At 46.5% G+C, this 26400-nt stretch overlaps 1 protein-coding gene across 3 annotated transcripts in view; it reads left to right on the top strand.

Moving 5' to 3' along the window:
• The first annotated feature begins 8415 nt into the window (after window positions 1-8415).
• Window positions 8416-26400, top strand: part of Chka (choline kinase alpha) — a 53434-nt gene continuing 35449 nt past the window's right edge. Inside the window, exon 1 of one of the 3 annotated variants that reach the window (XM_052712223.1) lies at window positions 8416-9039. In XM_052712223.1, coding sequence (XP_052568183.1) covers window positions 8732-9039 — 308 coding nt within the window. In that variant the 5' untranslated portion in view covers window positions 8416-8731. The remainder of the gene's footprint in view (window positions 9040-26400) is intronic. The other 2 variants (XM_052712224.1, XM_052712225.1) reach the window with 2 other exon arrangements.

Raw genomic sequence — 26400 nt, 5'->3', positions numbered from 1 at the left:
TCTAAGGGCACGTTCCCAACAGCCTATAGGTAGGAAGTTATGCCTATAACCCCAATATGCAGCAGGCACAAGCTGGAGAGCTGCCGCAAGGTGCGGGGTCAGTCAGGGCTATGTATAAAACTTGCCTCACCCCCGTCCACCCACCCACCCCAAAAAGAAAAAGAGAAGTGGAGAGTAAATAGAGCCAGAGAATCCTGGCCAAGGAGGGACCTGGAGGAGAGACTTCCTTGTGAAGTCACACAGTTCATGCAGGGTCATGGTGGCAAATGTCCGCCTTTAATCCCAGCACTCAGGAGGCAGAGGCAGGTGAATCTCTGAGTTCGAAGCCAGCCTGGTCTACAGAGGGAGTTCCAGGACAGCCAGGGCTACACAGAGAAACCCTGTCTCAAAACAAACAAACAAAACAAAAAAAGAAGTCACACAGCTCATAGGAAGGAGTATGGCCTCCAACGACAGATTTATCTACAAAATGCTATGCTTGGGGTTCATGCAAATGAGGTGTGAGAGGAGTAAGGCCCCATCCTATAGACTTCTGGGCATCGTGTCACATGTATTCTTTGAGTTAGCCCTGCCCCCCCCCCCCCCCCCCCCCCCCCCGCTGTGGGTACCGAGATTGTGTGTATGGCAGAAGGATGCCAAATAAGACCATACTTGGGCTCAGAGAGCCGCTGGTGCCCAACCTGAATGTTCAGCAAAGGGTCCCTGTCACTCTGCTCGCTGGGGCTGTAATTCAATCCTGAGCATATGGTATTCCAGCCTGTTGGCCTCTTTGTGTTCTCATCAATATTTGAAGGCTCAGAACTGGCGCGGTGCCTGGTCCTGTGTGAACCTGGGCCAGGGCTCTGCTTCTCCGGCCTGGCCCTCTGGAGAACCTCCTGTGCCAAGTGTCTATGGCCAGTGTTGTTGGACCAGGAATGCAGGGCAGAGAGATAAGGCTCCTTGAAGGAGTCTTGGTGGGGCGGGAGGATCTGCCGGCCTTGGGCAAGTTTCACTCCCCAGTGAGTCCCTTGTGGTCAGGGAAACAAGAGCTAAATAGATTCAACTTATGCTTGTCAAAGGGAAAGGGCTCAAAGCTGCTCCTAGAGGCAGACTCACGAGCCCTTTCTGGTTTTCTTTTTTTTATTTATTTTATTTTGTTTTGTTTTTTGCTTTGAGGGTGTGTATGTGGGGGCAGGGGTTTAGCGCAGGGATCAACATTGCCTGTCTTCCTCAGTCTCTTTCCACTTTATTTTTTTGGAGATATGGACTGTCACTGAACCTGGGATCTTACCAGTTCACCTAGGCTGGCTGGATTGCCAGCCCCAGGCATCTTCCTGTCATTCCATCTCTGAAGCACTGACTGGAATTATCTCCTGGCATGCCGTGTACCTAGCCTTTTAAATGGGTGCTACAGATTCAAACTCAAGTTCTCCATGCAGGTAGCACTTTGCTGACTGAGCCATTCCTTACCTCAGCCTCTACCTTCAAAAAAACTTTTTTTGGTGGTGGGGGTGGGGTGGCACTCTGTGCTAGGAACAGAACACAGGGCCCGTGAATGCTAGACTAGACAAACACTCTAACTCTGAGACATATTCCCATCCCTCAGAAAACCTTTCTGGGGAGTAGGCCTTGCAGGTGGAGTTGCGGGCAGAGGAAAAGCTCTTGGGTGAACTGTGTGTTCTGGAGAGTACTGGTCTTCCCCAAGACAGCAGGAACTCTTGTCTGGCCCTAGGTCTGGGACAGAAGAAACAGTCAGAGTAGTGAACCGCACCCATCCCCCACTTTCTGCACAGTCTTCAGAATTCAGCACCCATCACAACTCTGGAAACACTTCTTTGGTCTTTTTGTCCCAGAAGAAAAGGTTGTGTAGCTTGAATAACCTCTTCCCAGAGCTAGAGCTTGCATAGCAAAGCTTCTGCCAAGCCCTGGTCACACTGACACTTTGGTAAGCAGACCGACACACCACGCCGTGTACCTTCCACCTCTTTTTTTCCACAACACTGTCTCCCTTGGCCATGAGATGCTACAATTGCATTCATTATTCATCCTGGAACACTGGCCCTGGGAGGGAGGCGGCACTAGCTACACTGTAGGTAACATTAGCAGTGTTTTGTGTTCACGGTGCACTTGGCAAGTATCCCTGTTTGGTCCTCTGGACCACCCTGCATACCTGCTGTTCTAATCCCTACTTCACAGCTGAGGAAATGGAGTCTCAGCCATCGGAATTCACCGATTTATTCATTCGGCCAGTGTTGCTAAGGGTTGCCAAACATCAGGCTCCTTTGCTTTCTCAGAGGCTCCAGTCTGGTGGGAAGACAAGATAATACACAAACCAGGGGTGAGGAGAGGGGGTGAGGTGGGCACTTTGCCCATCTAGATTAGAGCAGGAGCCAGAAGATCTGCTTCCTTGTACCTATGCTGCCAAGCCCTATGGTGGGCACACAGAAGCCACAGAGACGTGTGGAAAGTGGCCCTGCGCTCTGTTCCTACAAAGTGACTTTAACCTGGCTTAGCACCCTGCAGGGGCTGGGCTCTTCGGTTCACTTCTGGTCAATTAGAGATGATGTGGCAATGGGATATTTTATGCATGGGAAAGTTTGCTTTTGATAACTTTTCATTCCTAACTCTAAAATACATGTTTACTTAAATCTACTTGTTTATTGTGGGAGAGGCGTATGTGTGCCATCGTGTGCATATGTGGGTCGGTCAGGGGACAACCCTGTGGGAGTTGATTCTCTCCGTCCATCTTGTGAGTCCTGGGGTTCAAACTCAGGTTGTTAGGTTTGGAGGCATGTGCCTGCATGTGGCTGCTGAGCCACCTCGCTCACCGGTTTGTGTTTTTAAAACAGGGTCTTTTTGTTTCCTCCTCCTCCTCCTCTGTCTTCTTTTCATTATTTGAGACAGGGTTTCTCTGTGTAACAGCCCTGGCTGTCCTGGAACTCACAGAGATCTTCCTGCCTCTTCCTCCAGGGTCCTGGGATTAAAGGTGTGTACCACCATGGCCAGCCTTTTTAAACTTAAATGTTTTTTATGCATGTGTGGCGGGGGGCTGGAGGGGTTTCTGTGATTGGTATGTAGGAGGGAAGAGGGGAATCTGTGATTGGTATGTAAAATGAATAATAAAATTTCTTAATAAAAATGCTTTTTATTAGTGTGGCATGTATACGTGTGATAGAGTCAGAAGGTAACTTTGGGAGCTGGTCCCCTCCTTCCACTGTGAGTTCCAGGGAGAGAAGTCAGGTCTTCAGGATTGGTTGCAAGTGATTTTACCTACTGAGTCATTTCCCTGGCCCAGATAACACTTTTCCTTGGGTACAGAGTTTTCAGCTCAAGAGCTATGAGCATGCTTGAAGATGTTGCTGTAATCTCTGGAATGTTCTGACTGCCAGGTGAATGCCTTCTCAGCCTTCCAAAGGTCCCCAAATGTGCCCCACGGACGCTTCCCAGTGTCTGTGGACATTGTTGCCTTTTCATGCAAGCCCATTCTTTCAGTGTTAAAGTATGTCACATTCAGGTGGAACTGACTGCTCCAGTGCTAAGGATGCATTGGGGGTCTATTGCAGTGATAAACACCACGACCACAAGCAACTTAGAGGAAAGGGTTGTTTTTTTTTATCTTACAACTCTCAGGTTTCTCTCCATCGCTGAGAAAGTGGAGGCAGGCAGGAACTAAAACAGAGACCACTGAGGAGCGCTGCTTACTGGCTTGCTTGCTCCTCATGACTTGCTCAGCTCATTTTATATACAACCCAGGGCCATCTGCTTTAGGGGTGGCAGGGTCTACTGAACCCTGAGACATCAATCATTAATCAAGAAAATGACCTCTAGACATACCTACGGGCCAGTTTCATAAAGTCCTTTTCTTAATTAAAGTTTCTTCTTCTCAAACGACTTGTTTATGCTTTCAACAGGAAAATTTATTACAACCCTTCATCCCTGTCATGAGCTACGCTATTATTGCATTTGATAGACAATGAAAAGACTCAGACAAGGCCTGCTGAAGGCAGATGCCAAGGAAGTAAAAATGGCAAGATTAGTATCAGGCAGCCAGACTCCAAGGCTGTACCTCTCCTTCCCTGAGATATGTAGGCTCTAGAAGGGGGCGGGGTACACCTCCAGGGTGTGTTTGTGACAGGAGTGAAGACCTGGCCTTCTTCAAAGTAGGGATTTGTGTGTGGCACAGGTCTGTTACAGGAGCTCCACCTAAATTCAGAATTGCCCCAGGTACTAACAGTAGACACCTGTCCTGGAGCCAGTCCACACTGTTTAGGCAAACGAAGCTGGTACTAGCCACTTGGTGCCAGTTGATTGGACTAGGCCTGGGCACCTGACTAAAGGGCACTGAGCGTTGGTCTAGTCACACATACCATGACAGGACATGCACAGAGGAGCTGGAGCTGGACCAATCAGATATTCATTCATTCTCTCTCTCTCTCTCTCTCTCTCTCTCTCTCTCTCTCTCTCTTTCTCGTGAATTGGAAAGCCTGGAATGACAGAGGGTAGAAGCTGCTTGAAGTGGCGTTGACTTGACCCTGTATCCACACTGCCTAAGTTCAGATCCAGGCTATCATTTCCTAGCTGTGTGGTCTTGGGTGTGGTGTGTGTGTGTGTGTGTGTGTGTGTGTGTGTGTGTGTGTGGTGTGTGTATGTGTGTGAGGGGGAGGAGTTGTGCTCATGTGGGAGTGTCCTCATATGGGTGCATGTGTGTGTAGAGATCAGGAGGCAACCTCAGGTGATATTCCTGAGTGCTGTTTGTTCAGCTGGAAGCTCCGCCTCAGTCCCACTCCTCCCCTTTCCAAACCCCACCCATCTCAGAAAACCCACCAAGAGAGTCCTTCCCTGGAGCTGTTCAAGCCCGAGCCTACAGGGTATTTAAACTGCCTACTTGAGAGCGGCCACTTGATTTTTTTCCCCAGTCTCCTTTCCGGGTCTCATCTCTGGGGGGCCAGAAAGGTCACTGGGGAGCGTTTTGCTCAATAAACCTGGTCTTTTATTTTTAATTCCGCTTGATTTGGCTTACTGCTTAGTCAGAGAGACTTAATATTGGGGTATTGGAACCTTTCACTGTCCACTTTATTTTTTGAGACAGGGTCTCTCCCTGGCCTGGAACTCGACAAATTGGCTAGGCTGGCTGCTGGTGAGGCCCAGAAATCCACCTGACTCTGTCACCCCATCACTGGGACTATAATCTAAGCACATGCCACCACACCCAGCTTTTTGTTTTCCTGTACATTCGGGGATGGAGCTCCTGTCTTCATGCTCGTACAAGAAGCACTTACGCTGCGCAAGCCTTTAATCCCAGCATGGGGGGGGGGGGGAGGCAGAGGCTGCAGATCTCTGTGAGTTCAAGGCCAGCCTGGTCTACAGAGTAAATTCCAGGACAGCTAGAGCTGTTACAGAGAAACCCTGTCTTGGGAAAAAAAAAAAAAAAAAAAAAAAAAAAAAAGCATTTTACCTAAAGAGCAATTGAGCAATCTCCCCAGACTTGGGTAATTATTAGCTACTCTGAGCGTCTATTTCTTGACCTGAAAAATGGAGATTTCAAAGCTGAATTGCAGTTTCTTTTTCTTTAAAAAAAAAATTTAAAAATTTAAATTTATTTTTATTTTCTGCGTATGAGTGCTTTGACTGCAAATAAATGCACTTGGCTCATGCCTGGTGCCCTCAGAGGCAAGAATCAGGCACCAGATCCCCTGGAATTGAGTTAAAGATGCTTGTGAGCTGCCAGGTGGATGCTGGGAATTGAAACTGGGTCCCCTAGAAAAGCAACCAATGCTGTTAATAATCACTGAGCCATCTCCCCAGCATCTTTTTTTCTTTCTTTTATTCTTCTTTTTTTGTTTTTTGTTTTTGTTTTCGAAGACAGGGTTTCTCTGTGTAGCTCTGACCATCCTGGAACTTGCTCTATAGACCAGGCTGGCATCAAACTCAGAGATTTGCTTGCCTCTGCCTCCTGAGAGCTGGGATGAATGGCATGTGTCATCACTGCCCAGGCTTTTCTTAATTTTAAAAGCTAACATCAAAGTGATAGGCTCCATTACGGCAATTTTACACATGTGTCATTAGGGTCCTCCCCCTTGTGTGTGTGTGTGTGTCCTAATGTCTTACTCTGGCTGGAATTTGTATGTGGCCCAGACTGGCCTCAAACTAGAAAGAATCACTCTGTCTCAATCTCTCAATCTACCAAGCTTTAGAGTTACATGCATGCCTACCTATGCCACCACTCCCAGCCAGGCTATATGTAAATTATACAGTCATTCTTTTTGTTTTGACACAGGGTTTCATTTTGCCCAGGCTGGCCTCAAATTCATTATATAGCTGAAGATGGCCTTGAACTCTTGATTTTCCGCTTCTGCCTCCCATGTGCTGGGATTCCAGACCTGTGCCACCAAAATGGGCCTAACAGCCATGTTATACTTTGACTACCAAGCACTGTCCACTGGTTTGCCTTAAATTAACACCAAGGACTTACGCTTCTAGAGGGGGAAAGCCGAGTTTGCAGTAGCTTCAAATTGTGCTAATGTCTGTACTGTGCCTTCTCAGCTCCCTGAATCCCACAGCCCTCCCATCTATCCCACACTCCAAGTTCATGTACTTTCCAAGCTTTGAGTCCTGGGAACCTTTCCAACCCTTTTACTGGGGCGACCTCTTACTGCCACAGAAGGCGCCTGTGGGTTCTCATAGTCTAAACCAGCAGAGGTCAGAGAGAAAGTTACTTCAAATTACAGAGCTCTCCTTTCTTCTGGAGCAGCTTCTCCTCAGCCAGCTTTCCGACATTCCTCTGAGATTATGGTGATTGGTATGAGGACAAAGGGCCAGTCACCTGAGCTGGCCAGTGACAAGGCTCCACCTCCATCCACATGGGCTGGTGTTTTCAAAGTCCTTGGCTCCCTTATCTAAATGCCTTCCTGAATGGAGACCTTGAAATCTCAGCCTTCCTAGCAGCCAGTGGAGCTCCCACTTCAAGCTAGGCCAGACCTCCTTTTCCCCCTACTTCTCTGGAGTTCAACTCCAGGCCTGCCAAAGTCTCCTTTTTTTTTTTTCTGGAGCTGAGGATCGAACCCAGGGCCTTGAGCTTGCTAGGAAGCGCTCTACCACTGAGCTAAATCCTCAACCCCGCTTTTTTTTTTTTTTTTTTTTTTTTTTTTTTTTTTTTTTTAAGACAGGGTCTGGCTATGTAACTCTGACTGTCCTAGTACTCACAGAGATTTTCCTGCTTCTGCCCCTTAAGTGCTGACATTAAAGGTGTGTGCCACTATGTCCAGATCATTTGCACTCTTTTGTTCAATAAGATCATTTCGGGGGGAAAGCACGTTCAGATAAGTACCCACTCTTTTTGAAGACTGTGAAACTCTACAAAAAACCCATTTTCTGCATGCTGGGCTCTGGATTTCCTAGACCTCTGGCAGTTGGGGAAATCTTTTTTCCCAGTTATGTCCCACCACACAGACCTGTAGTTTATATTTTCTGCACTTCAAATTACTTCCTGGAAGAACTGAACAAGGAGGCCAAAGAATGAGGCAATGTGTGGGTATACAGAGAAGGGGCCTTGGCCCCCCTCCATGCCCTACAGCAAAGGTACATTAGTCATGGTCACGCGATTGGACATCCGGTAGAGGAGTGGGGGGGCAGATGACAGCGTCCACAAAGCCAGGAATCGCGAAGCAAGCACCTTTGTATATTAATCCTGGCAGCTGCCTAGGCCAGGCTGTTGGGAAGATGTCCTGAGATCTAGCCGACATCCTCAGCACCACGGACAGGGAAACTGAGGCTGCAAGCGTGTAGAGGGAGGCTTCTTCGGAAACAGGAGTGCTTCCAGTTGGCAAATGGTGTGTGTGGCCTTGACTCAGTCACCTCCCTTTTGATATCTGAACCGCGCATAGTAATGCCTCCGGCCCAGAGTTGGACCTGGCGTGGATGCATCTCGCACAGCTCCTGGGAAATGTTGTAAAAACACACCCACGGAGCTCCTTCGGGAGCTGCCTTGCCCCAAGGTCACGCGGAAAAAGCAGACAGCCTCCAGACACCAGTTTCCTGCCAGCCCCTGTCAAGCCCCCAGATCCTTTGAAGTCACCGCTTTCAGACGTGGGGGCGTCTAAGGAAAGGGTCCCTCTCAAGGAACGGGTCCCACTCCAGCGTCTGCCAAAGCTGCAGAGGCTTCTCCTCTCCTGCCTTGGGAGGCCGGAGTCCGTAAAGACGCCGCCGAGTGAGCGCCGACCCACGAGATGGCTGGTCTTTCCGGGACCCCCGGGACCCCTGCACCAGGCCCCGCCCCTTGGTGCGCGGGCCCCTCCCTCACCGTGGGCTCACCGCCTGAGGCGCGGAGGGGCTGTGCCGCAGCCAATAGGAGAGCTGCGTGGCGAGGGCGGCGGCGGTTGTGATGCGCCGCAGCGTCCAATCAGCGGTGAGCGCGGGGGCGGGCGGTGACGCTTGGCGCTCCGCGTGCGGCGCTGTAAAGGAGCGAGCGCCGCGGCCCACTACAGCAGTCGCCCGCCGTCAGCCTTCCGCGCTCGTCTCTCGCCACCGCTGCCCGCCATCCATTGCTGCCTCTCCCCGCCGTCGCCACCGTCGCCGCCGCCGCCGCCGCCGCCGCCTCCCCGCGCGCTCTCACAACCGCCGCCCGGCCAGCCAGCGAAGCCGGCGAGCCATTTCCCGCGCCCGGCCCCCCCCCCCCAGGCGGGCATCCAGTCGGACCCTGAGCGTCGCCCTCTCGCGCTGCGGCCGTCCGCGCCTTCTCGGCCGCCTGTCCGGCATGAAAACCAAGTTCTGCACCGGGGGCGAGGCGGAGCCGTCGCCGCTCGGGCTGCTGCTGAGCTGTGGTGGCAACGCTGCCCCGGCGCCCGGCGTGGGGCAGCAGCGCGACGCCGCAGTCGAGCTGGAGCCCAAGCAGCTTGGTGGCCGGACCCAGCCTCTCGCGCTGCTCCCGCCGCCGTCGCCGCCGCTAGCGGACGAACAACCTGAGCCCCGGACGCGGCGCAGGGCCTACCTGTGGTGCAAGGAGTTCCTGCCCGGTGCCTGGCGGGGCCTTCGCGAGGACCAGTTCCACATCAGTGTCATCAGGTCGGTGGCTGCGGCGCCGCGCGGGGGGCGGGGGGCGGGGGGGGGACGGGGCGGGGCGGCGGCCGGGATAGAGGTGAGCGCCGCGGGTCCGCAGCAGCACGTCCCGGAGCGCGGCAGGCGGCCTTCGGGAGAGCTTTGGGAAAATGTATGCTGGGATGCCTCCGGTCCCTTGCGGGAGAACAATACTATGCAGTCACACAAGTACATTCTTTACGGAAGCTCAAAATAGATGTGTCTAGGAAGCCGTTTCCTTATGAAGGCCTTGAATGAAAAAGGGATGTTGTGGCTGGGCTTTAGAAAGAGAGTGGGGGGGGGGGGGGGGGAAACTCACCGGGTAACTTTCCCTTGCCGTGCCTCTAGTCTGTTGTTTGATTCCAACCCCTTCCCCCACCAGAAATACTCCTTTGGCGCTTGGGAGGCCGAGGCAGGCTGGTCTCTGAGTTCGAGGCCAGTTTGGCCTACATAGCGAGTTTCAGGCCAGCCGGAGCTACATGCTGGGACACTGTCTCCCGAAGTGAGGGAGAGGGAGACAGGAGGTGGTATGTGTTGATGAAAGGTAGCAGTCACCCACTCATCTCCTGAGGTTCTTAAGCCTTCGTGGACCTGTGTTACTGGCCAGTGTCTGGAGGCGTGGCTCCAAAAATAAGTGTGAAGTAGAAGGAATTCCTCCTCTTTTGAAAGATAGGGTCTCTTGTAGGCAAAATAGTCTTGAACTTCCTAGGTATTGGAGCCTGGCCTTGAATCACCGATGATCCTGCCTTTACCTCCCAAAGTGCTGGATTATAAGCCCCACCATGCCTGGTTCCTCACTCCCTGTCGGAGCTGTCTTGGTCCCCCCCCCCCCCCCCCCCCCCCCCCCCCACACACACACTGTATCTCTCTGACTGTCCTGGAATTCACTCTGTAGACCAGGCTGGTCTCAGACTCACAGAAATCCGGGCTCTGCCTCTCGAGTGCTGGGATTAAAGACATCTGCCACTCTGCCTGGCGTTCCTTACTCCTTTTAAGTTTAAATATTTCATCTTAGATTAAAAATACATAGATTTTTATGTACTCAGACTTAGTAGAGAAGTGTAGCTATCCCTTTGCTGTTATTGCACAAGTGCTCAGCTTTCAGTGTTGAGTACGTCCGGGTCCTTTTGTTTGACCTTTAAAAACCCATTTGGTCATTTTTTACTAGCTTCTGTTTGGTTGACCCGGTTGAGTGCCAAGTGTCTAGAAACTGGCTGGCTGGCTGGCTGCCATCAATAATCCTCAAATCCAGTTCTAGTCATTCGATTCCTTTGCCACGCCCAGTCTTTCACCAAGAGTCATGAATGCAGCAAAATTAACTCTTTGTGTTGCAGGCCCCTCATGGATATGTGGATGTGTCAGATATGCATGTCTATGACCACAGATGTTCAAATCATTGTTGAGTGTCCTAGAGAAACTTGTCCCCAAACTTAAACCCTGGCAGGCCTGACAGTTCTCACCCAACAGAATGGTAGAGATTACTGTGGCACATTCTCTTCCTAGAGAAGTAAAGCTGAAGCTGAGCATGGTGGTGCAGGCCTTTAATCCGAGCATTCGGGAGTGAGGCAGAGACAGGCAGATCTCTGAGTTTGAGGCCAGCCTGGTCTACACAGTGAGTTCCAGGACAACCAGGTATTACACAGAGAAACTCTGTCTTGAAAAACCAAAAAAAAAAAAGTAAAGCTGGGCCTAATGGTATGTGCTTCTCCCACCACTGGGGAGGGGGAGGTAGGAGTATCAGGAGTTAAAAAGTTGGAGGCCAGCCTCGCTTACATGAAACTGTTTCATCAAACCCAAAACTCTAAATGAGTGACTTGCCTGAGATCTATTGGCCGCTCTCTGGTGTTCCCCTCTTATACATTGGCCTAGGGTCTGTTTGGACAACTCTATCCAGCCTTAGGCCTATTGGTGGTTCTCTCCAGGGAGCGTTTCACTCATCAGTTAAATCTGCTTTATTCAAACCAGTCAAAAGCACTGAGAATGTCTTGTTTTTTTTTTTTCTTTTTCTCTACAGCAGTTAGTCATTTTTTTGGAGGGGGGCATGTTTCAAGACGGGGTTTCTCTGTATCGTTGACTGTCCTGGAACTCACCCTGTAGACCAGACTGGCCTCAAACTCACAGAGATCTGCCTGCCTCTGCCTCCTGAGTGCTGGGATTAAAGGCCTGCGTCCTACTCAGGGGTTAGTCTTAAAGATAGGGCTTTCCTTTTGGATTTCAGTACCTGTTAAAATGTGGCATGCTGCTGGGCATGGTGGCTCATGCTGTTAATCCCAGGTAGATCTCTGAGTTCAAGGCCAGCCTGTTCTATAAAGTGAGTTCCAGGACAGCCAGAGCTGTTACACAGAGAAACCCTGTCTTGAGAGAAAAAAAAGAAAGAAAGAAAAGAAAAAAGAAAAAACTGTGGCATGTTGTAAACTGCCTGTCAGTTCTGTGCTTGGGAAAGACTGTAGTTACAGAACATGTTGAATAAGGAGAAAATGTGATTTAAGATGTGGGGAAGTGGGTGGGAACTACTTTTAAAACAGGCTTAGTAGTCTGGGTGTAGCTTTGTGCTGGGTCTGTTTATTCATCACATTGCTTCAACTCAGTCCATTTTGCCTGTCCCAGGTTTAACCCTTTGGCTTCTCCCCACCTCAGAATGTACTTCTTTCAGTCTGTGCCTTAACAGCAGTCTGGCTCCAGTCCCTCCATCTTCTTTACTCTGTTCCCCAGAAGTCTGTCCTCTCTACTGTGGTCTCCAAGGCCTAGGGACAGCCCAGAACTACCTGTCCTTGCTTAGACACATGGTAACAGGAGGCCCCAAGGGATCTAAGCATTTTATGTGTTCTAATCTCTATCTAGTTCATTCTGTAGCCTGTTGCCAGGTGTTTCTCAAATGTCATCAGTTGCTTCCATGGCTTTTGTAGCTGGAAAATAAAAGTTAAACTTGTTTGCAAGGTCTAAACTTGGAATCCAGTCTACCTTTGAGAAGGGCTGTTTTGTTACTCTTTTAAAATTGTCCCTTCTCCCAACTGCAGTGACTAACTGAGCTCTTTTCATTGGGTCCAGTGCTTCTAAGTGAGCTTTGTGTTTCAGTACCAGGCCTTTCTCTGCTCAGCAGTTCTTTTCCTGACGACTGCTTTTAAAAAAGAAGGAACCCCTTCCCCATCCATGTTTTCTCCCCAGGACTGCAGAGCTAGTCCTTGAAATCAGCCCTTACTTACCATGCTTGGGGTTAAGTGTATTTCTACTTTCATGTGTAAGGCTGATTTCTAGAGAGCATTTCACGTTAATTCCATTTGGGGTTATGATTCTTATGTACTGAAGGGTGACCTCTAACTTGCTGTAGCAACCATTCTGCTCAGTGTGGCTTTCTTTTCAGTCTTGAAGGAGGGGGCAGAGACTCATTCTGTATAACTCAGACTGGCCTCAAACTCTTAGTAATTCTCTGTCTCAGCCTCCAAAGTGGTGGGATTACAGGTATGGACTTCTGAGCCTGGCTTTTCTTTTTTGTCTTTATTTTTCAGTGTCAGGGATTGAACTCAGGTCTGAGCATGCTCTCCTTGCCTATCCCTGGATCTTGCCTTCACTGTGTTATCTAAAAAATTATCACCAGACCTAACATCGTCTAGATTTTGTGTTGGTGTTGAAATTGATGTGCAGAAATTTTGTTTTTCATTTTACATTTAGGTTTGTGATTCCTTTGAGGTTTATTTTCTTGGAGGTGTAAGTATATTTAGATTCTTTTGTGTGTGTGCATGCGGATGTCCAGTTACTTCAGTACTAGTTGTCAAAAGTACTGTTTTACTCTTTGGTACTGCCTTTGCTCTTCTTGTCAAAGATTACTTCTGTTTATAGGCTCTCCATTCTGTACTTGTATTGATTATTGTGGTCTTTTCCAAATTTACTTTTATTAACATTTTTTGTTTGTCTTGCTGTGTATCCTTGACTGGCCTGGAACTCACTATGTAGACTAGACTGGCCTTGAACTCACAGAGATAGTCTCAAGTACTGGAATTAAAGATGTGCTCCAAAACACTTGGTTTATATTTATGTTTATTTTATGTGTATGAGTAGTTTGCCTGCATGTATGCCTGTGCATGCACTGCCCATGGAAGCCAGAAGAGCTGCCATGAAGGTGATGGGAACAGAGCCTGGGTCTTCTGAAAGAGTAGCAAGTGCTCTTAACTGCTAAGCTATCTCTCTAGCCCTAATTATTGTAGTCTTAAACGTTAATAGTGTTAGCTCTCTGATTATCTTCACTTTCAAAATTGTGTTGGCTAATCTGTGACTTTTTACCTCTTTTTATAAATTTTATAATTCATTTGTTGATAACCATGAAATAACTGTTTTTTCCTCCTGTATCCTACTTTACTATAAAGTCTTCAACAGTACAAAAGAGGAACTTGCAACTCTAGAAGGAGATAGGATTCTTTTATTTTATTTATTTATTACTTTTTTTTTTTTTTTTTTTCGAGACAGGGTTTCCCTGTGTAGTTTTGGAGCCTGTCCTGGATCTCCCTCTGTAGACCAGGCTGGACTCGAACTCACTGAGATCTGCCTAGCTCTGCCTCCCCAATACTGGGATTAAAGGCGTGGGCCACCAACCGCCCAGCTGGATTCTTTTATTTTTTTTAATTTAAAAAAAAAAGATTTTTATTTTATGAGTGTTTTGCCTGAATGTATGTATGTGCACCATGTGCCTATGATTCTTTTGTTTTAAATAAATTTTTAACTCGGGTCCTACAATGTTTGGACTCCAGGCCCACTTAGCAGAGATGCCTTGCTTGTGAACTTTTAGTAGGATCGTATTCTTCCCACAGAATTCAGACATGTAGTCAAGAGGCCAGTGATTGAATATGATCACAAGCCCATTTTTTTTGCTTTTTCCCCCCTTATTCGTTAAAGGTTTGTTTTTTTCAAGACAGGGTTTCTCTGTATAGTCCTGGCAGTCCTAGAACTCACTCTGTAGACCAGGCTAGCCTCAAACTCAGTTATCCACCTGCCTCTGCCTCCCAAGTGCTGGGATTAAAGGTGCATTGCCACCACTGCCCAGCAAAAGGTTTTATTTTAGTGGTGTGTGTGTGTGTGTGTGTGTGTGTGTGTGTGTGTGTGTGTGTGTGTGTGGTGGGACATGCACCACATCATACCTGCAGTATTTTATCTGATCTTCCCCTCTACTGGTGCCTTGTTAGCCAGCTTCTCTCTAGGGTTTACTGCCTTCTGTATAGGTCAGAGAGCCCCTTATTTTTAGTTTACCACAAAGAGATTATAATCTGTCTTTCACAATGTACTTTCTTATACTCATTGTGTTCATTAGTATCGCAGGAGCCCTGGGGCTGATGGCAAAAAATAAATAAATAAATAAATAAATAAATAAATAAATAAATAAATAAATAAATAAAATTTACTGTAGGCAGGGGTACAGAGATGGCCCAATGGTTAGGAGTACTAGTTACTCTGGCAAGAGGACTCAGGTTCAGTCACAATATCTAAATGGGTGCTTTCAACCATCTGTATCCCCAATTCCAGGGAATCTGACACTTTCTTCTGGCCTCTTTGGGCACCAGGCACAGCACACACACAGTGCACATACATACAGATAAATTACCTGTACACACAGAATAAAAATAATAAATCTTATTTATTTATTTAATAAGGACTGAGAGGTCAGCTCTGGGGTTGGGCTACATGGGATGTATATGGAAGTTCTTTGTGAAAGGTGGGGAGTACTTCTGAACCCTGAAAGGTGGAAAAGTAGTCAAAGCCAGGCTACTTTCTTTATTTTCAAATAAAAGTACACTTACTGTCAACTGAAGTATGCAAATTAGGAGAGAAGTCCTTTATTCTGAATAGAGATAGAAAAAAGTTGAGAATTGAAAGTCAGGTTAGAAAATAGATTGCTGTTCCAGTTTGGGGGAAAGAAAAAATATATGAAAACTGTAATGAGAGGGAGATCTCTGTCTGTCTGTCTGACTGTATCTATGTATCTATCTATCTATCTCCATAAATTTGTTTGTGTTTTGTTTTTTGGTTTTTCGAGATAGTTTCTTTTGTGTAACAACCCTGGCTGCCCTGGAACTCACAGAGATCTACCTGTTTCTGTCTCCCGAGTGCTGGGCTTAAAAGTGTAAACCACTACGCCTGGCTTCATGAATTTGTCTATAGACCAGGCTGGCCTCAAACACAGATCAATCACTTCTGCCTCCAGAGTGCTGGGATTAAAGGGGTGTAACACCACACTTAGCAAATTTTGTTTTGAGATCTCTCTCCTTTTTTTTTTTTTTTTTTTTTTTTGTTTTTAGTATTTGAGGGCCGGTTTTTGAGATAGGGTTTCTCTGCATAGCAGCTTTGGCTGTCCTAGAATTCACTTTGTAGACCAGATTGGCCTTGAACTCAGAGATCCACTTGCCTTTGCCTCCCGAGTGCTAGGTTTAGAGGTGTGCACCACCACTGCCTGTCTGAGAGTTCTGGCCTCACATTTGCAGCCACCTTACTGCTTCAGCTCTCCCAAATACTGGGATTTTTAAGTAAATACTACAGTTACTGGCTCTAGACTCATTTGAGGCTTTTCTGGTTATTGTTGTTTTGGTTTGGTTTTTTTTTTTTTTTTTTTTTTTTTGGTTTTTCGAGACAGGGTTTCTCTGTGTAGCTTTGCGCCTTTCCTGGGACCCACTTGGTAGCCCAGGCTGGCCTTGAACTCACAGAGATCCGCCTGGCTCTGCCTCCCGAGTGCTGGGATTAAAGGCGTGCGCCACCACCACCTGGCTGGTTTGGTTTTTTTTGAGACAGGGTTTCTCTGTGTAGCCCTGGCCATCCTGGAATTTACTCTGTAGACCAGGGTGGCCTCAAACTTAGAGATCTGCCTGCCTCTGCTTCCCAAGTGCTGGGATTAAAGGAGTGTACCACCTGTCCAAGAAACTATTCATAAGTGCCTATAGTTACCACTATATGCATGTCAGCTTCCATATGCTCAAGGGTGTTTTAATGTAGGTCATATGATGTAGATTAAGTAAGTCATGCTTATTTGGGTTTACTCTTAGGACTGTGAAAGTTTGATGCCAGTATTAACTCAGATCTGACTTCCTCTTAGATGTGGAAGATATGTATCATCTGTGAACTTTTCAGAGCAGCCAAACTTGAAAAGCAGTTTTTGGGGTTGGGGATTTAGCTCAGTGGTAGAGCGCTTGCCTAGCAAGCGCAAGGCCCTGGGTTCAGTCCTCAGCTCTGGAGGAAAAAAAAAAAGCAGTTTTCGTGGCCAACCTGATCTGAGAGTGTCCAGTGGGTGGTAAGGAGGGGAATACTCTGCCAAGGTTTGAGAAGCTATGAGGGTTTGACTTTCCTGTGCTTTGGCACCAAGGTGACAGACACCCTGTGCCTGCAGAGTGCTTGCTGCAGAGGGAACAGTGATTTAAGAGCAATGCTGTGGTGTCTCATCCTGAAGGGCTTCAAAACTGAGACAGAAGGTCATTATTTATTTATGGCCGCCAAGGGCATGGCCATCTTGTTTTCTTATGTTCCAGCTGGGGTTTTGTTGTAGTGTGCAGGGCTGGGGTTGGGGAACAATTTCCACTCTAGGCCTTCTTAGTGAGCTGACAGTGCCTTTGAAGTTAGAAGACAGGTCTCTATTTACCTCTCAGGGAACAGGCTTTTTCCCCTCCTGTAGTCTTGAGAAGGACAAGTGGGGAGAAAGAAGCAAGCTGGCCAACTCTAGGTTTTGTGGGTTTGTTTTTTTTGTTGTTGTTTGTTTGTTTGTTTTTGTTTTTTCGAGACAGGGTTTCTCTGTGTATCTTTGTGCCTTTCTCGCTCTGTAGACCAGGCTGGCCTCGAACTCACAAAGATCCACCGCCCGGCTTTGTTTTGCTTTTGTGATAGGTTTTCTGACTGCCTGGCACTTGCTCAACAGACGACTGGCCTCAAACTCAGCAGCTCTAGTTCTTTAAAGTAGGAGGATGGGAGAAGCTATGAGAGTGCACTCAGTCCTTACAGATGTATGAATGAAAACCAAGGGCTCACTGTGTAGCCCGGGCTGTCCTGGAGCTCACAATGTGGACCAGGCTGCCTTCAAACTCAGATCCTCTTGCCTCTGCCTCCTGAGGGCTGGGCCTATTTGATTGTTGGGACTAAAGTCATGTGCCCCATGGCTGGCAACATTGTGGTTTCTAAGAGTTCTTGTTAGGAAATCCTAAAAGTCTTGGGAAGTATCCAGAATGTATCAAGTACTGTGTAACTGGAGGAAGGAAATTTGCCTAGTTTGCAGTCTCTTTCTCTCTGACCTGGCTGGTTTAGAACTCAGATCTTCCTGCTTCAACCTCCTGAGTGCTGGGGATATGCAAGGGGGCGCACAAAGAGATTGCCAAAATGGCTCTATAATTAAGGGGAAGGTTTTTTATTGTAGATAAGAGAGAAAATATCTAGAGACTTCTGGAGAGTCCAACACAGAAAAGAAAGCAGACTGGATATAGCCAGGGCCATCTTCGAGAGAAACGAGAGAGTTCAAGTTGAACAAATCATGTGGGTTATAAAGAGGATGAGTAGCTTCGGAAGGAAGCTCTGAGATGGAGGGAATTTTAGGGTAGGGAAGGAGGTGAGAAGACCAGGTTGCTAGCTTTGACTTTGAAATGTGTAACAGGTACTTTTGAGTATGGACTGAGGAACCTGAAGGCCTGAATGGGTTTTGATAGGCAACCATAGGTATATCAATGGAGAGCCATATAAATCACTTTAATCAGTTTCTCTCTTTCTCTTTCTCTCTCTCTCTCTCTCTCTCTCTCTCTCACACACACACACACACGTGTATGGTGGTGTGTGTGTGTGTGTGTGTGTGTGTGTGTGTGTGTGTGTGTCCCATTCCATAGCACATATGTGAACAACCTCAGGTTGGTCCTCAACATTCAACATTTGCCTTTTTTGAGGCAGGGTTTCTTTGCTGTTCATTGCATGTATACACCAGGCTAGCTGGCCCATGAGCTTTCTGGGATCCTCCTGTCTTTGCTCCTCATCTTGACAGAGGCACAATGGGATTATAGAAACTTTCTAGCTTTTACATGGGTTCTGCCAGAGGCAAGGGAAATGACTCCTTTTGGGAGAAATGAACCTGTTTCACAAGTTCTGGAGGAATGCTGTCTTTTATCTAACCACTAGAAACCCTTCTATAGTTCTCCATATATGGAATATGTTTTCTGAACCCCGATAATAGGTTTCTCCCCTGACACAGTAAACCAGATCAAGCTGAATTAAAAAGTAAAAGACCAGGTTTATTTGGGCAAAGCACTCCTGGGTGACCCTCCAGCCCCCAGAGATTGAGGTGGGGAAGGGGTCAGGAGATAAACCACATGGCCGATCTGAAGCAGGGCGTTTATGTACCCTGTAGTCATGGGGTGATGACATGTCTGCCACAGGCTGAGTTTGTGCCCAATTATAATGTGTTGGGTGGGGACTTGGAGCTGGCAGCTTAAGGGAGGAGCCACCACAACTGCCAGGAATGTGGAACTAGACTTTTTAGTGGGTTTTTTTGTTTGTTTGTTTGTTTGTTTGTTTTGGACAGGGCAGTGTGTTTGGAGAGAGAAATGGGGCTGAGCTGGAGATTCTAGCTGAACATCCCAACTTTCTTGTGTATATGGGCACTAGTTCAAATCTAGCTACTTCCTGTTGGCGTGGAACAACATGGGGAGGGGGAGTCAGGAGTCGGTGGGCTCACATTCAGCTGTAGGTGTGGTGAAGATGCATTCAGTTAACTACCACCCTGGAGACTTCAGGAATTTGTTCCTGAAGGAAGCGGAGAAGGCAAGTTGCTAGGAGAAAAAAATAGATTATTAACACCAGCCCTATGAACAGGGCTAGCTATGGGAAGAGTAAAGACTGCCAGAAGGAATGGAATAGAGATGTGTCCTGGTTGTATTGACGAAGTCCTTCAGTTTGTGGAGTGACTCAATATCAGTTTCCACCAGGCCAGACTCACTGATACAGCAGCAGCACTTTTTCCCCAGGAACCTGCAGGTGTCTGTCAAACAGCTGCAACAGATTCACACCTTGGTGTCATAGCAGAGATGTTGGCTTTGGGTTAAAAGGCATGAACATTTTTCCCATGTCTCGAGAGCTTGGTTTTAGCTCAATGAAATACACCTCTTTAAGTCTATACTTAGAAGACAACCAGAGGAAATTCAAAATCTGGAACTTGGGACTGAATAGTAGATAGTGCTTTATCAGTTTATCAGAACTCCATTTATCAATGCTAAAACTCTGACCTTCCAAAGTTCCAGTGTAATAGCATAGAGAGGGGACAGAAGTCCAAAACATCTTTACATACCTTAAATCATTTATTTATTCCTTTATAGTTTGCATTTATATATCTTAAATAATTTTCTGTGTTCCTTTAGTAGAATGTTACATCTGAAACCTGTTTATCTTTTACTATGAAGCCTTTACAGAAGGCAAATCTGTCTATTTTTAATAAGAAACTTAACTAATGAACTACCAAGTAACCTTGAGGGGAGAGCTGTTAAACTGGCATCAGACACCATCAGATCTGAGAAGGATACATTTCACCTGAGTAAGCAGAAGTGAAACAGCTTCCAAATCTATTAAAAATGACAGGGACTTGGGCTGGAGAGATGGCTCAGAGGTTAAGAGTACTGGGGGTTGGGGATTTAGCTCAGTGGTCGAGTGCTTACCTAGCAAGCGCAAGGCCCTGGGTTCGGTCCTCAGCTCTGAAAAAAAAGAGCACTGACTATGCTTCCAGAGGTCCTGAGTTCAATTCCCAGCAACCACATGGTGGCTCACAACCATCTGTAATGAGATCTTCTGGCCTGCAGTCAGACATGCTGTATACATAATAAATAAATAAATCTTTAAAAAAATCTTATTTAAAAAAAAAAATGACAGGGACTTACCAGCTACCTAGACAGCTACCCCAGATTCTTCCATGGTCTTTGGGGACAGAGGCCCCAAGGCAACATCAGTCTTCAGCTGTCAGGTCCAGAAGATATGACACTTTCCTGTGGAGTAGGAATTTGGGGAGACCAGCCTACTTTGTCTTGGCAAAGTGGGGCAATCACTTCCCCAGTGTCCTGCTTCTTCACAGTCTGGACTGGGTCTTGGCAGCAGTTGAAGTGAAAGGCAGGTTTTTTGTTTTTGTTTTTGTTTTTCCCTGCCCTGTGGATGGCTTTGCCACATTTAAAGTAAGGTGCAAGTGGAAGTTCTTCTGTGCCCATCTATTTTCTTTGGAGGAGATAGGGTGCTTCCAGGAGCTGGCATGTCTCTATCAAGAAAAGGTTTTTTTGGGGGAATGGTTTTTGAGACAGGGTTTCTCTGTGTAGTTTTGGTGCCTGTTCTGGATCTCAATCTGGAGACCAGGCTGGCCTCGAACTCACAGAGATCCACCTGGCTCTGCCTTCCGAGTGCTGGGATTAAAGGCGTGCGCCCCGGCTGCCGCCGCCGCCGCCGCCGCCGCCGCCGCCGCCGCCGCCGCGGCCGCCGCCGCCGCCACCACCACCACCACCACCACCACCCAGCAAGAAAAGCTTTTTTATTAAACATTTTAAATGCCATATTCCCATATCTCTAAAGTGTTTGAGGATCATTATTTGTTAGGTATATCTAAACTAGACAGATTTTGTTTCTAGCTACTTGTTTTAGGTTTAACTTTGAGAACATATATACAAGCTAAATCTGAAAATACTGAAGAAGTTGATCCTTTATGAGGTGACTGATGCTTAACTTGTATGTCTTATAAAATTAGGATTTTATAGCTTTATCCCTGTTAAGGTTAACCTTAAAAAGTAAGAACTTCGGGCTGGAGAGATGGCTCAGAGGTTAAGAGCACCGACTATTCTTCCAGAGGTCCTGAGTTCAATTCCCAGCAACCATATGGTGGCTCACAACCATCTGTAATGAGATCTGGCGCCCTCTTCTGGCCTGCAGGCATACATGCAGACAGAACATTGTATACATAATAAATAAATCTTTAAAAAAAAAAAAGTAAGAACTTCTAAATGAAAACTCTTAGTATCAAGATAAGGTGGGGTTTAAAGAGAGAAATGGGGCCGAGCTGGAGAATTCCAGCTGAACAATATGTACTGCCTGAGATCTAACACTGGGATTAAAGGTGAGTGCCACCATGCCCTATATTTTTAAAGAGAAAGTATGAAGTAAGAAAAAGCAAGATTATTAGAAGGATTAAAAGCATCACATAATCTGTTCTGGAATCCATTCAAATATGAGTTTCTTTGTGTCTTCTTACCCCTTCCCCTCCTGCAGCTGCAGTGATACTTTATGTTCACAATGATGAGTCCAGGCCAGTAAAGTTCTTGAGTCATTAGCACGTATATTTTCAATTTTTTTTTAAAAAGATTTATTTATTTACTATGTATACAGTGTTCTGCCTACATGCACGCTTGCAGGCCAGAAGAGGGCATCAGATCTCATTACGGATGGTTGTGAGCCACCATGTGTTTGCTGGGAATTGAACTCAGGACCTCTGGAAGAACAGCCAGTGCTCTTAACCACTGACCCATCTCTCCTATTTTCAAATTTTTAAAATTAAATTTTTTTTGGTCCTGGAGATGGAACTTTCAACAAAACAAAACAAACAAAAAACCCAGTAGCTACATATTATTACACAGAATTATTTTTTTCATTTTCTTTTTGTTTTGTTTTGTTTTTTTTAGACAGGGTTCCTTAGTATAGTCTTAGCTGTCCTAGAACTAGCTCTGTAGAGTAGGCTGGCTTGGAATTCACAGAGATCCGCTTGCCTCTGCTAATCTAGTGTTGTGATTAAGGGCATGCTCCACCACTGGGCTGTTTTGTTTTTTTTTTGTTTGTTTTTCGAGACAGGGTTTCTCTGTGTAGCTTTGCTCCTTTCCTGGAACTCACTCTGTATCCCAGGCTGGCCTCGAACCCACAGAGATCTGCCTGCCTCTGCCTCCCGAGTGCTGGGAATTAAAGGTGTGCGCCACCACCGCCTGCTGTTGTTTTCTTTATGTCTCATAATTATCCCTGGCTGGCCTGGAATTCAGAGGTCCGCCTACCTCTGCTAGTCTTTGCTGTTTCCTATTGGTTCTGCTGGTGTTTTTGTGTGTTTGTTCGTTTTTAGCTGAATATCTTGTGCTTGCTATGCTGAATTGCAGCTCATTGATATTGATTGTAAAATGCTGTTCAAGGTGGTAAGTCTGTGGCTTCAAATCTCTTTGAAGTTTTTAGAGAGAATACCTGGATTTTTACTTGTGATGTTTTGACAGCTTTGTTGGCAGCAGATCTTGTTGCCAGTCACAGGATTTGACTCATTGGTCACTGTTTCTCGTAGTTCTTAGGCCACTGGTGTAATGACCCTGTTTCACTCATTTTGATTGACATCAAACTGTAACAGACAGCTTATTCATTACAGCCTAACACAATAGACCAAGGATGTCTGAGTGGTGAGCTTTGTTTCTGGCCATGCTAGCCTGCTTTCTGTGGGAATATGGAGACAAACTTGGAGTCAAGTCACACAGCTTAGAACAGTAGTTCATCTATTTTCATTTGACTAAGCTTTGGAGAATATGTGACAGGAAGAAAATTGAGGGCATGCCCTGTTGCTTGGTAATCAGAAGCCCCTGTTGGCAGTGACTGCACATGGTGGGGGAATTGTAGTAAGCCCTGCAGAGGAGGGTACTACCAAGGTTAGCTTAGGAAGAGGAAAGCTGCTTGCTCCTCCTCTTTGCTGACTTCTTTCTAAGCTTTTCAATGAGTGACAATTGCTTTATCTTGCAGGAATAGGCCCGTACTCTTGCTGTCATTCTTTGACCTGTTTTTTAGCAGCCTACTGAAAAACTTCTTCAGCCCCTATGCTGCCACTGCCTATAATCCCAGGAGCTTTGAGAACTGGGAGTTACTTTAGCAGAAAGATCAGGAGTTCAAAGCCAGCCTTGGCTACATAGTGAAGTGAGCTTGAGACCAGCCTGGCATAAATGAAACCCTGTCTTCAAAAACCTAACCCAAACAGACAAAAACCCAAACTGAATACAGTTGTATAGGAGTACTTAGAAGTTCTTAACCAATGAAAGGGGGGAAAAAATCAAACTGGGTATGGTGGTATGTATCTGGAGGCAGTTCTAGGCCAGCTCAGGCTTCTTAGATCTTCTTGAAATGGAGTCAGAATAGAATTTGGGACTCTGAAGGTCCACAAAGGTCCACTGCAATTGAAGTCCCTCCTATCTGTGGCTCATACAGTAAAGAATTTTGTGTCATCTCTTCATTTAAGAACTCTCTTCTGCCATTTGAGTTTCCTCTGTGGAGAATTCTCTGTTTAGTTCTATAGCCCATTTCTTAATTGGACTGTTGGGCATTTTGATGTCTAATTTCTTGAGTTCCTTATATATTCTGGATATCAGTCCTCTGTCAGATGTGGGGTTGGTGAAGATCTTTTCCCATTCTGTAGGCTGTCGCTTTGCCTTGTTGACCGTATCCTTTGCTCTACAAAAGCTTCTCAGTTTCAAGAGGTCCCATTGATTGATTGTTCCTCTCAGTGTCTGTGCTACTGGTGTTCTATTTAGGAAGTGATCTCCTATGCCAGTGCGTTCAAGACTACTTCCTACTTTCTCTTCTAGCAGGTTCAGAGTAGCTGGATTTATGTTGAGGTCCTTGATCCACTTGGACTTAAGTTTTGTGCACGGTGATAGATATGGATCTATTTGCAGCCTTCTACATGTTGATATCCAGTTATGCTAGCACCATTTGTTAAAGATGCTTTCTTTTTTCCATTGTGCACTTTTGGCTTCTTTGTCAAAAATTGAAACTCAAATGGCGAAAGACATTTAAGGAATTGCTCAACATCCCTAATCATCAGGGAAATGCAAATCAAAACAACTCTGAGATACAACCTTACACCTGTCAGAATGGCTAAGATCAAAAACAGTGAAGACACCTTATGCTGGAGAGGATATGGAGCTAGGGGAACTCTCCTCCACTGCTGGTGGGAATGCAAGCTTGTACAACCACTTTGGAAATCAATATGGCGCTTTCTTAGAAAATTGGGAATCCATCTCCCCCAAGATCCAGCTATACCACTCTTGGGCATATACCCAAGGAATACTCAACCACACCACAAGAGCACTTGTTCAGCTATGTTCATATCAGCATTGTTTGTAATAGCCAGAACATGGAAACAACCTAGATGCCCTTCAACTGAAGAATGGATAAACAAAATGTGGTACATATACACAATGGAATACTACTCAGCAGAGAAAAACAATGACATCATGAGGTTTGCAGGCAAATGGATGGATCTAGAAAAAATCATCCTGAGTGAGGTAACCCAGACTCAGAAAGACAAACATGATATGTACTCACTCATAGGAGGATACTAGATGTGGAACAAGGATGACTGGGCTGCTACTCACATCACCAGGGAGGCTACCTGGAAAACAGGACCCCAAGAAAGACACAGGGATCGCCCAATGACGGAGAAATGGAAGAGATCTACATGAACAGCCTGGACATGAGTGGGGGTAGTGAAGGGCGAGGGTCGAGGGAAAGAGAGCTTGGGGGAGCGGGAGATCCCAGCTGGATCAACAACAGAGAGGGAGAACAAGGAATAGGAGACCATGGTAAATGAAGACCACATGAGAATAGGAAGAAGCAAAGTGCTAGAGAGGCCCACAGAAATCCACAAAGATACCCCCACAACAGACTGCTGGCAATGGTCGAGAGACAGCCCGAACTGACCTACTCTGGTGATGGGATAACCAAACACCCTAACTGTCGTGCTAGAAACCCCATCCAACTACTGAGGGATCTGGATGCAGAGATCCATGGCTAGGCCCCGGGTGGATCTCTGGGAGTCCAATTAGCGAGAATGAGGAGGGTTTATATGAGCGAGAATTGTTGAGACCAAGGTTGGATAAATCACAGGGACAAATAGCCAAGCGAATGGAAACACATGAACTATGAACCGATGGCTGAGGGGTCACCAACTGGATCAGGCCCTCTGAATGGGTGAGACAGTTGATTGGCTTGATCTGTTTGGGAGGCACCCAGGCAGTGGGACCGGGTACTGTGCTCATTGCATGAGTCGGCTGTTTGAAACCTGGGGCCTATGCAGGATCGCTTGGCTCGGCCTGGGAGGAGGGGACTGGACCTACCTGGACTGAGTCTACCAGGTTGATCTCAGTCCGAGGGGGCGGCTTTGCCTTGGAGGAGGTGGGAATAGGGGGTGGGCTGGGGGGAAGGTGAGGGGGCGGGAGGTGGGAGAACAAGAGAATCCATGGCTGATATGTAGAACTGAATTGTATTGCAAAATAAAAATAAAAAAATTAAAAAAAAAAAAAAAAACTCTCTTCTGTCTCGGGTCTCAGCCCAGGCAGTTGATATGCCCCAAGGCTGTTTACTGTTTAAAGGGCCTTGTAATTTGCTTTTGGGTTTAGCAGTGAGAGCTGAATGTGGCTGTAGGTTATTGCCATCTCCTGAAAGCCCCTTAAACAAGTTTGTGGTGGTATTTTACTTGTACTGAAATGTGATTTTATTTGTATGTTAATAAATAAAGTTGCCTGGGGGTCAGAGCTATTAGAGCCATAGCAAGTGCGTGGGGCGGTGGCGCACACCTTTAAGGACCTGGAGGGCGGTACATACATGCAGTGACGAGGCAGTCACATGGTTGGGTTTACAACCAATGAGAAGGCAGAACAGCTAGAGTATATAAAGACATACACACAGGAAGTAGGCCCCTCTTTCGGAGAGCTCTCTTGGCTGAAGAGGATCGCTGAATCAGGAAGGGTGAGGCTCTTAGCTCTGACCTCTTGGCTTTCTTCTCTGAATCGGCTCTGTGTTTCTTATTTAATAAGACGGTTGGTTACATCTACACAAGTTCATGTTGTAGGTATTTGTTTTTAAAAACTTAGTTAAAAATAGTTGAGTTATGCTGGGTGGTGGTGGCGCACACCTTTAATTCCAGCACTTAGGAGGCAGGGGCAGGCCGATGTCTATGAGTTCGAGACCAGCCTGGCCTACAAAGTGATTTCCAGAACAGCTAGGATTGTTACACAGAGAAACCCTGTCTTGAAAAGTTAAAAAAAAAAAAAGGTTGAGGTATTTATACTAATCTTAGCATAAAAGGGATAGGTCTTAGACTGACACACTAAGTGAAAAGCCCTGGAGAAGTTTAAGGTTGTCCCAAGAGGGCGAGGAGCATTCTGGGTGAGGCCACTTACCTACAGTCTACTGACTTGAGTGATTCCTGAGACTACCCATATCACAGAAGGAGAAAACTGGATTTTGCCAGGTTGTCCTCTAACTTCCACATGTACTCAGTGGCAACCCCCCTACCAATGAACAACAACAACAAAATTGTTCCAAAATGTTGATAGTGATCAGGACAATATAATGGAAATAGTAGGC

Source organism: Peromyscus californicus, unplaced genomic scaffold (genome assembly GCF_007827085.1).
Source record: "Peromyscus californicus insignis strain IS unplaced genomic scaffold, ASM782708v3 Scaffold_4__1_contigs__length_199733344, whole genome shotgun sequence".
Taxonomy (NCBI): Eukaryota; Metazoa; Chordata; class Mammalia; order Rodentia; family Cricetidae; genus Peromyscus; species Peromyscus californicus.
This window is presented reverse-complemented; position numbering and strand designations above follow the sequence as displayed.